The 11,001-nt window shown below is 35.3% G+C and overlaps 1 protein-coding gene and 1 long non-coding RNA gene across 2 annotated transcripts; both read right to left on the bottom strand.

Moving 5' to 3' along the window:
• Positions 1–1,490: 1,490 nt before the first annotated feature.
• LOC119214957 (uncharacterized) lies at positions 1,491–7,367 on the bottom strand. Its single transcript, XR_009942548.1, has 15 exons — positions 6,869–7,367; positions 6,676–6,786; positions 6,424–6,552; positions 6,205–6,299; positions 6,072–6,119; positions 5,771–5,981; positions 5,224–5,281; positions 4,382–4,480; positions 3,907–4,041; positions 3,691–3,824; positions 3,405–3,498; positions 3,116–3,285; positions 2,747–2,871; positions 2,259–2,535; positions 1,491–2,091 (listed from the first exon to the last, which is right to left on the bottom strand). It is a non-coding gene; the product is annotated as an uncharacterized LOC119214957 (long non-coding RNA).
• Positions 7,368–9,171: 1,804 nt separating this feature from the next.
• On the bottom strand, positions 9,172–10,576 carry LOC134106200 (serine/threonine-protein kinase pim-1-like). The gene is made up of 6 exons (XM_062558210.1): positions 10,466–10,576; positions 10,329–10,376; positions 10,029–10,238; positions 9,753–9,933; positions 9,474–9,641; positions 9,172–9,378 (listed from the first exon to the last, which is right to left on the bottom strand). Exons 1-6 carry the CDS (start codon positions 10,574–10,576, stop codon positions 9,281–9,283), a joined length of 816 nt encoding a protein of 271 aa, XP_062414194.1. The 3' UTR covers positions 9,172–9,280.
• Positions 10,577–11,001: the final 425 nt, after the last annotated feature.

The following is an 11,001-nucleotide window of genomic DNA, read 5'->3' as shown; positions in this document are numbered from 1 at the left end:
AGGAAATTAAATATTTATGTTGCTACTACATGACAGCGGTCCTCGGGAGGGCTGCGGGCAGAAAGGCGCCATCTGAGCATGCGCTGTAAACCCCTTTGTCACAAATAACAAGAGGCTGCAATATGCTTTAATTATGAAAAAAACACTATCCACCTAATTACGGTGCTCCAGTTTAAACACTGCCCATATGTAACACCTTAGAAGATATAACGGAGCTTTAATTTATTTTTATGTTTGAGAAATATCAATAAAGAAAAGGAATTTTCAGTTTTACAAACGTAAACAAAAGCAAGTGGTTGATAATAAACTATTTCTAAATGTGAGGGTTACTTTTTTGGATCAATTTTTCTCTCTTCTCTGAAATAAAACATGACTGAAATAGTGATTAAAATGCTTCAACAGCGACATCTTCACCCCAAGTTTTCTCTTTTTATTGTTTGTGCCTAAATGATATAAATAAAGTTTGTTTATTTGTAATGAAAATAATTAGTATGTGCTTTTAAATGCCTGACTTAATTTTAATGAAAATAATCATGTTAACCACGATAATTTACTAGATATAAAAGTATTTTTTGTTCTTCCTCTGTCATTTTTTAAAGGTAAAAATGTCTTAATAAATGAGAATGTGAATAAACACTTTAAATCAGGATTAAAATATTAGTTGAAAAGCAATCAAACTTCCATGTGTCTTTTTTATTCAAACTCATTAACTCAAGAACACTGTAGCATAACATCAAAAAGAAGAGAAAAGACCCCTTAATGACAAGCCGCGACCCAAATCGATCGGTCAAAAATAAAATCACAGGATGAATTTTTATTTTTATTTTTATTTTTTATATTCCCATGCAAAGGCCCACGACCCACCACAAACGGGTCCGCCACCCACTAGTGGGTCGCGACCCACCAGTTGAGAAACACTGGTTTAGATCATATACAAATGTAATTATTCAGTAATCTTTTTTTGGAGAATTGGGGTCCTGTAGCTCATCAAGGGACTGCCTCCGATGTACATACTGCTTTCTGTCAAAGAGACCAATGGATATCAGAGTATTTATATACATAAATATAAATGTATGTATATATTTATATGGACATATATATATATATATTATATATGTAATATTAAATGGATGTATATATTACATGTACATATTTGTATTATATATATATATATATATATATATATATATTTATACACTGCAAAAAGTCCAGTGTTGAATTAACTCCGTTAAATTGACACTTTCAAAATAGTTAAACATTTAACACTCTACCAGAGTTCCTTTATTAACTCACAAAACAGTGTTAAAGTAACCCTGAGGGATTAGACAACTAACACTGCTCCGAGTTAATTTTTTTAAACTATTTTGGTAGTGTTAATTACTCTCCCTAATGTGTCAATTATCTACACTGAAAAAATGTTAAAATTCATTTTAAATTTATTAATTAAATATATACTTATATTAATAAGAATTAATCACAATAATCAAAAACATTTTCAAAAACATTTATTCCTTTTCTCCCTTGCAGTCAGTTGAATTAAAACATTGTGAATGAAGGTATAATGTACAAACTTTCATCCGAAACGTTGTATGAGCTTTGAATATCAAACGGTTTACGAAATTTAAGCTCAGACATTTTTAGTAAACATCTTTCCGCACTTCGTAATACTCTGAATGCATGATGATGGTCATCAAAATTCTCTGTAAATAGCTTGTTTGTCAAAAAAAATAAGTAATCTTCAACCAAAAGTACATCACTTATTTGAAAAAAGACTTCTGTCTTCAGGAATGTATAAAAATTCACAAGTGCCACATCGTAAGACAAATTCAATCAGGAGAGACTCGTTCTGCAAATAGACCCCTTTATTACGTATGAAACAGAATTATAGTCTTTGGCGATTTGGACTCTATCCTCGAACAGGATAATCGGGGGAGGCGACACAGTACGGCTCCTCCAGAATTCCCCCCCTAGAGTCCAGACACGGGTGGTGGTGGTGACACCAGGAAGTTGTAGTGGCCGATGCTGCCTGTTGTTAGACCGGAGGTGCCTGGGGTGGAGGAGGGTTGCGTCTGGTCCGACCTGAAATGACAGCTGACAGGACAAGATCACTCCTTAAATAGTTTGACAGCAATGCTATGATTGGTCACCCGACCCATAGCCACTTCTGGTTGGTTGTTTGTTACTGGTGGAAACCACCCTCCCCCGCCCCCTTCGCTGTTTGCAAACAGCTAAGACGCCAGCCACATCTATTGACCCACCGTGAAAGGGGGAGTCTTCCTTCCAGAACTATCGCTTAAGCTTTACTTAAACACAAAATGTGCTTCGAAAAGTTCATCACATGCCCCGAGGGAGCGGTTTGCCTTGCATGGGATGAGACGCTTATCCATGGTGATGTAGAAGCTGTCAATCTTGCTCTTCTGACGCCCAACAGAGAGGAGTACAGAGTACCTCCTCTCTGTTGGGCGTCAGAAGAGCAAGATTGCAAGGCTGCCGACCCTGCTGGTTGCGGAGATGCTCCTCCAAACTGCAGCATGACTATGGTTGAGATCAGAAAACTGAACATTAGACACAAGAATAATGTGCAGCCAAAGGAAAAAAACACATTATAGAAGTGATTATTTTAACATCTTATTGGCTAGTGCAAGATGGGAATGAAGACATAATTACAATCCACAACCCTCATTTACATATGTGGCTAAGAAGTTGACATGACAAATTATTATAATCCCCTTAATAATATAATTACCTTGTGAAAGACAACAAGTCTTTCAACTGCATCACATGCACTAATTTTTGGAGACTTCAGTCCCCCTGGAGGTGGTGGAAGGAGATGCAACAGCAACAACAGGGAGGCCATTTCTTGGTCGTAGGCTGAGGACAAACAGTCACAAGAATTAACTAAAAACGCTTCAAATGTAATACTTTAAGTTTGAATGAGAACAGGGAGGCACTATGACAAAGTTTTAAACAGTCATCCATCTATTATCACTATTACCACACTTATCCTAAAAATCAGATCAACGTTCAGAGACACAGAATGAAAAAAATAAATATTATTGCAGTTATAGTTTAACTGAAATGATGGCAAATGTATTCAAATAAACAAAACACTCACTTGTTGCCTCATCAAGATCACTTCCTGGGGGACTTTCTGCTGACTGCACCAAGCGACTCAACTCTGGTGTTGAGGTGAGTCGCTTAGCCTCTTTAATGACATTTGTCTTGAAGACCAAATCCCATTTCTGAAGAAGCCTGGAGGATGTGTCTTCGTCAAATAGGAGAGAGCTTGCAGCATCATAATAAAATGAAAGAAGAAATGTGTTGTAATACCTGGCTCATAAGAAATCTCACAGTTTTGGGTCACAACATGACATTGAAGTTTAAACAATAATAATGCCTATTACATAGCCCTTCTTGGAGTATGGATCCTTGAGGGAAGGGAACAGCATCACTATCCCACGTGCATAATCTTCTCTGATTGTTTTAGTGGGGCAGTGCCTGAGAGGAGATATTAAATTAGTACATTAGTACATTTATGCAATGCTCCTGTAGTACTTCTTCACCTCAGGACTTGCCTCTTAGCACAGCCTCTATCAACTAATAAAAAACAAAAACATGAGAATACAAAACATGGTGATAAACAGTTTTTGTAGTGACTCAGAATGAAAAAATGTGAAAGCATTAACCAACCTGTTTAGCAGACACAGCGTCACGTGTTTCCTCAATTCTTTGTCTCTTGTTAGGAACATCTAGGATTATAGTTGATGCACTTGAGCTGAAGCTTGAGTCAGACGTCTCAGAAGACAAGGAGAGATCAGAGAATTCTAAAGCAATAGAGAACATTTAAATTATTAAATTATATGCTAAGGTGTAAAGTGCTTTATTACACCTGCCTTGATATCTCACCCTGATCCGAGAAAACTGTCAGGACCACATTGCCTTGTCCAACGAGTTCGCTGAATATTTCTCCATCAACTTCTGTCCCTGTTGCATCCTTGTATATAACATTTGCATCAGGTGGCAGGCCAAATCTCTCCATGACTGGAATAGATAAGGTTTTGAAGTCCGCACTGTTTCTTGCCTCACAGCCAATAACTGTTCATGTTAAATACATACTTCCAACACTGTATAATCATTAAATAGACATAGAGTATTTGTCCCTCACAAAACCCATTCCAAGTTCAAATTTAAAAATTGATGATTGTGGGTTTTTTTATTGACTGTTTTGGTGTATATTATACTTTACACTTTATGAAGCACACATTGCAGAACTGAAAATGTTTAGCAATGTACACCCATTTACAGAGTCTGATAAAGACATGTAAAGAGCTTTAAAAAGAACATGGATGTGGTTTAAAACCTTTTTGTAAGCCATGCTAACCTTTTTAATGGAATTGCAGAAAGTCAAACAGTCCTTCGTCCTCATCCTCATTTACATTCTTCTGCTGTTGGCTGTACTTCACCTGGACCAGCATTTTGACTGAGACATGCAATGAAGTTTAACAAAGTAAATAAACATTTAAGCAAGAACGGTAAAAAGACGACAGTGTTACACCATTTTTGGTGACCCAAAAGTATTACTTTCCAGAAAATCGTCTGCTTATGCACCGACTCAAAGGTATTCAATGATGCACTTAAATGTATTTCATATATATATATCAGTCACACCTCGATTTTCTGCTAATTTTGTACTTTAGCTTTACCTTGGTAATTATAGTAATGGTAATACATACTTTTACTTAAGTAAATGAGTACTTTTTCCAACACTGCAGGTCATAGAATCTGACGGATATCTAGACACGTGAACTAGACACGTGAAACACCCGTTGGGACACGTTTATTTGCGGCCCCTTTGATCTTCAAAGTGAAAAAAAACGTTAGCTCCAGCCTCAAACAAGATTTTATATAGTTAATATAAAGTATATATATATATATAGTATATAGTTATATAATAATGCTTTGTATTTCCTAGCTTTGAGCATGCCTGTGAATTGTTAAATCATTATTGATAAAGTTGGAGATAGTTTTAGTAACAAACTGTTAGCTAGCTTACCATCCACTGCTAACTAGCTAGCTAACCACGAGGACAAATTTACTGTTCAGTCCTGGCAACAAACACGGCTGTGTGAGGCATATATTCTCTGTAGATATTTAATTGTTCATACAGAAATTCTCAGCATCAATTTTTAATTGTTTCAGTAAGTTTAACTTAATTGAACTTACCGTGTAGTAGTGCATGGGAGGTAGAAAACGGCGCAGACTTGTCTTCTCTGTCTCTAACCTAAAGAAGTGAAAGGCATGGGCGGAGCTTAATTACATTAACACTGACATGAACAACTCTGCCAAATAAACACTAAACATCAGTTAAATCAGAATGTGTTAAAATTACACTCTGGGAGTGAAAATCAACTCGGACATTTTTAACCCTGAGATTTCAACACTCCAATTTTTGCTGTGTATATATCTATTTTAGGGGGTACCAGTGTATATATATATATATATATATATATATATATAATATATATATATATATATATATATATATTTTAATATGTGTATTAGTGTGCCTTTGTGTATATTTATATTTTAGATGGTATAAGTGTATTTATATATATATATATATATATATGTATATTTTTATTTTTATATGTATTTTGGTATAAGTGTATTTATATATATATATTTTTAATTTTTATATGTGTATTAGTGTGTATATTTATATTTTAGTCGCTTTCAGCGCTGTGACTCTGAGCTGATCACAGCGACTCACCTTGGCTTCTTTTTCCTTCACGGAGCCTCCTTTGGCCATGATATGGTCAAATAAATCCGTAGCGGGGATGGGCCTCTCGATCACCATCACCAGCTTCCCCTCCAACTGGTACCAGTCCAGCAGGGTAAGGTATGGCGATGCCCCCTCAGATTCGGCCCGCCAGCTGCAACATGATGGCGATCTCTATGGAAATTGTGTTGCCTTCGTCGTCCTGTAACGCGAGAGTTGAGGATCAGAGAGGTTCCTCCGTGATACATTCACAAACAGAACACTTTGACAGTGTCAGGCGTTGCTCACTCACCGTATGTGTGCAGTGGACGTTATCATTCAGGATGTGTTTGATGGCAACCTGCGAGACGGAAACAAGACTTTTGTTAGAGGGTGTGTGTGCGTTTGGGAACGTGTGTGTGTGTGTGTGTGTGTGTAGCGCTTACGGGAAGGTTGTCGGCCCTGCGGAGGCCGGCGTACACATTTCCACATCCTCCTGCACCGAGGAGGCCCAGTTGCTCATATTTGGCCTCCAACTCTTCTGCAGACACAAACATGTTGTTTTAATACATTTGTGAGTGACAGCGACTACATGTCACCTAAACTCTACCCTTCCTACGATGGTAATACCAATTTCAATTTGACCTAAACCTAAAACTACTGACCGTGGTTGGTTTTGATCCGGTCCTTGCTGTTCAGTCTTTGACTCTTTCTGCTTGGTCCTGCCTCAGCAGTGGCGACCTTCCTCTTGACGCCTCTCTTGCCAACGACCTCCACAGAGATGTTGCAGCTCCCTACAGAGGAGAGAGAGAAAAAAAAGAGAGGATTGTCAGTTTGTTGTGAAGTGTCTGAACCCCGTGTTTAGTGAACGGATGACGGGAAGCATCTCCAGGAGCAGTTTCACGCGATCAGCTTACCGGTGACTGCTGAGATGGACGCTACATTGAGCGTGAGGCTTCGTTTTTCGGCCCACGATATTCTGACGAGTGTTGGGATGCTCTCGTCGGATGATGAGCTTGTATCGTCATCTAGAGATGAGAAGAAAAAAAAACAATGAAACATTGATTTGTTGTGAACTAAAGGAACCAACTGCAAGAGAAGACTACTGACCTTGTTTGTCTTGTTTGTGGTCCTCACTGACCAGTCTTTGTCTCTTTAAAAGGCGTCAGCTGAATGACATGTAAAGTACAGTTTGACACGATGAGCTTACCAGTGACTGCTGGGCTGGACGCTGAATGAGGGTCATACGTATATATAAATTCATGTATATATTACATGTATATATATTTGTATTATATATATATATATATATATATATTTTAGGGGGTATAAGTGTATTTATATATATATATTTTTATTTTTATAGGTGTATTAGTGTGTCTTTGTGTATATCTATATTTTAGTGGGTATAAGTGTATTTATATATATATATTTTTTCATTTTTATAGGTGTATTAGTGTGTCTTTGTGTATATCTATATTTTAGTGGGTATACGTGTATTTATATTTATATATATATATATTTTTATAGGTGTATTAGTGTGTCTTTGTGTATATTTATATTTTAGTGGGTATAAGTGTATTTATATATATATATATTTTTATAGGTGTATTAGTGTGTCTTTGTGTATATTTATATTTTAGTGGGTAAACGTGTATTTATATATATATATTTTTATTTTTATAGGTGTATTAGTGTGTCTTTGTGTATATTTATATTTTAGTGGGTATAAGTGTATTTATATATTTTTATTTTTATTTTTATAGGTGTATTAGTTTGTCTTTGTGTATATCTATATTTTAGTGGGTATAAGTGTATTTATATATGTATATATTTATTTTTATTTTTTATAGGTGTATTAGTGTGTCTTTGTGTATATCTATATTTTAGTGGGTATAAGTGTATTTATATATATATATATATTTTTATTTTTATAGGTGTATTAGTGTGTCTTTGTGTATATCTATATTTTAGTGGGTATAAGTGTATTTATATATATATATTTTTATTTTTATTTTTTATAGGTGTATTAGTTTGTCTTTGTGTATATCTATATTTTAGTGGGTATAAGTGTATTTATATATATATATTTTTATTTTTATAGGTGTATTAGTTTGTCTTTGTGTATATTTATATTTTAGTGGGTATAAGTGTATTTATATATATATATATATATATATATATATATTTTATAGGTGTATTAGTGTATCTTTGTGTATATTTACATTTTAGTGGGTATAAGTGTATTTATATATATATATTTTTATTTGTATTTTTTATAGGTGTATTAGTTTGTCTTTGTGTATATCTATATTTTAGTGGGTATAAGTGTATTTATATATATATATTTTTATTTTTATAGGTGTATTAGTTTGTCTTTGTGTATATCTATATTTTAGTGGGTATAAGTGTATTTATATATATATATATATATTTTATAGGTGTATTAGTGTATCCTTGTGTATATTTATATTTTAGTGGGTATAAGTGTATTTATATATTTTTATTTTTATTTTTATAGGTGTATTAGTTTGTCTTTGTGTATATCTATATTTTAGTGGGTATAAGTGTATTTATATATGTATATATTTATTTTTATTTTTTATAGGTGTATTAGTTTGTCTTTGTGTATATCTATAGTTTAGTGGGTATAATTATATTTATATATATATATTTTTATTTTTTAGAGGTGTATTAGTGTGTCTTTGTGTATATTTATATTTTAGTGGGTATACGTGTATTTATATATATATATATTTTTATAGGTGTATTAGTGTGTCTTTGTGTATATCTATATTTTAGTGGGTATAAGTGTATTTATATATATATATATATTTTTATAGGTGTATTAGTGTGTCTTTGTGTATATTTATATTTTAGTGGGTATAAGTGTATTTACATATATATTATATATGTATAATTGATATATAAAATATTAGATTGATCTGCATATACATCTTTAAAGTATATACAAATATAATACAAAAAATGTATATATATAAATATGTAAACAATATATAAAATATATATATGTAATAAATATATGAATATAGATATGAATAATATATATATATATATATATATATTATATTCTAAATATATATTCTACATGTATATAGATTTATATGTGTATGTATATGTATATATATATTTTTTATTATATTTATTATATATATTATATAGATGTATATTTAGATTTATCTAATATATATATGTATTATATCTATGTAGATAGATATAATATATACATTATATTTTATATGTAGATTACTTTTAATGATATTTATTATATATATTATTATATAGATGTATATTTATATATATTTTAGTTGGTAAGTGTATATATATATATATATATATATATTTATCTTTTTATATGTGTTTTAGTTTGTCTTTATATATATATATATACCCCGTAATATATATATATATATATATATAATTTGTTTTATATATTTATATATATATATGTTGTTGTTTTCCCTATGTCATTTTGTCTATTTGTGTGTGTGTGCTGAGGACTTAGCAGATTTTGAGCCACGGGTGATTCTTCAGCTGCTCCAGGGTGGGACGTTCGTTGGGGTCGATTCTCAGGCACATCTGGAGGAAGTCTTTGCAGTCTGGAGCGTGAAAGAGAAGAAAGGTGAAGATCATCATCAGAATTTGAAATATAAAGAATTGTGTCTCTCGACATGTTTGTGTATAGTGTACTTACTCTTGGAGATTCTTTTGGGGAGACCCTGACACTTTGAAAAGAACTTCAACGTGTTGAATATTTCGAATTTGTGGAGGGTGTTGTACAGCACGGCTCCAATCTGAAACACTGTGGTGGATCCTGCTCTGTACCCAGCGTTAAAGTGAACCTCTGGGGTGAACAGAGTTCCTAGAACACACACACATAATGAAAAAAGTCAGTGGGGCTGAGAAGCTTTGTTTCAGTGCAAAAGTCACAGATGGGTTGGTGAAGAACAGGAGCAAGAGCCGGACACCTTACCGAAGAACTCATGATAGGTCTCTTTCTTATCGTCGTAACAGCTCAGACCAAAGTCGATGACGCGAACACGTGGGACATTCGAACTAGTCTCAATCAGGATGTTCTCCACCTTTATGTCCCGGTGGAAAATGTTCTTGTTCTCCAGATCGAGCGCCGCATCGACCAGCTGCCTCAGTATGATCTGACGGAAACAAAAAGAGAGAAGCGAGGGATCAGAAGAGGACGCCGTCGACGCGCTTTCAGCGCTGTGACTCTGAGCTGATCACAGCGGCTCACCTTGGCTTCTTTTTCCTTCACGGAGCCTCCTTTGGCCATGATATGGTCAAATAAATCCATAGCGGGGATGGGCCTCTCGATCACCATCACCAGCTTCCCCTCCAACTGGTACCAGTCCAGCAGGGTAAGGTATGGCGATGCCCCCTCGGATTCGGCCGCCAGCTGCAACATGATGGCGATCTCTATGGAAATTGTGTTGCCTTCGTCGTCCTGTAACGCGAGAGTTGAGGATCAGAGAGGTTCCTCTGTGATACATTCACAAACAGAACACTTTGACAGTGTCAGGCGTTGCTCACTCACCGTATGTGTGCAGTGGACGTTATCATTCAGGATGTGTTTGATGGCAACCTGCGAGACAGAAACAAGACTTTTGTTAGAGGGTGTGTGTGCGTTTGGGAACGTGTGTGTGTGTGTGTGTGTGTGTGTGTAGCGCTTACGGGAAGGTTGTCGGCCCTGCGGAGGCCGGCGTACACATTTCCACATCCTCCTGCACCGAGGAGGCCCAGTTGCTCATATTTGGCCTCCAACTCTTCTGCAGACACAAACATGTTGTTTTTAATACATTTGTGAGTGACAGCGACTACATTTCACCTAAACTCTACCCTTCCTACGATGGTAACACCAATTTCAATTTGACCTGAACCTAAAACTACTGACCGTGGTTGGTTTTGCTGTTCAGTCTTTGACTCTTTCTGCTTGGTCCTGCCTCAGCAGTGGCGACCTTCCTCTTGACGCCTCTCTTGCCAACGACCTCCACAGAGATGTTGCAGCTCCCTACAGAGGAGAGAGAGAAAAAAAAAGAGAGGATTGTCAGTTTGTTGTGAAGTGTCTGAACCCCGTGTTTAGTGAACTGATGACGGGAAGCATCTCCAGGAGCAGTTTCACGCGATCAGCTTACCGGTGACTGCTGAGATGGACGCTACATTGAGCGTGAGGCTTCGTTTTTCGGCCCACGATATTCTGACGAGTGTTG

The sequence above is a fragment of the Pungitius pungitius genome, chromosome 16 (assembly GCF_949316345.1).
Source record: "Pungitius pungitius chromosome 16, fPunPun2.1, whole genome shotgun sequence".
Taxonomy (NCBI): Eukaryota; Metazoa; Chordata; class Actinopteri; order Perciformes; family Gasterosteidae; genus Pungitius; species Pungitius pungitius.
This window is presented reverse-complemented; position numbering and strand designations above follow the sequence as displayed.

Coding starts and splice junctions, on each gene's coding strand:
- LOC134106200 (XM_062558210.1), bottom strand. CDS start 10,576: ATGTTTGTGTCTGCAGAAGAGTTGGAGGCCAAATATGAGCAACTGGGC. Junction 10,377..10,465: donor GCAGGGCCGACAACCTTCCC/GTAAGCGCTACA, acceptor TCTGTCTCGCAG/GTTGCCATCAAACACATCCT. Junction 9,642..9,752: donor GACCTATCATGAGTTCTTCG/GTAAGGTGTCCG, acceptor TGTGTGTTCTAG/GAACTCTGTTCACCCCAGAG.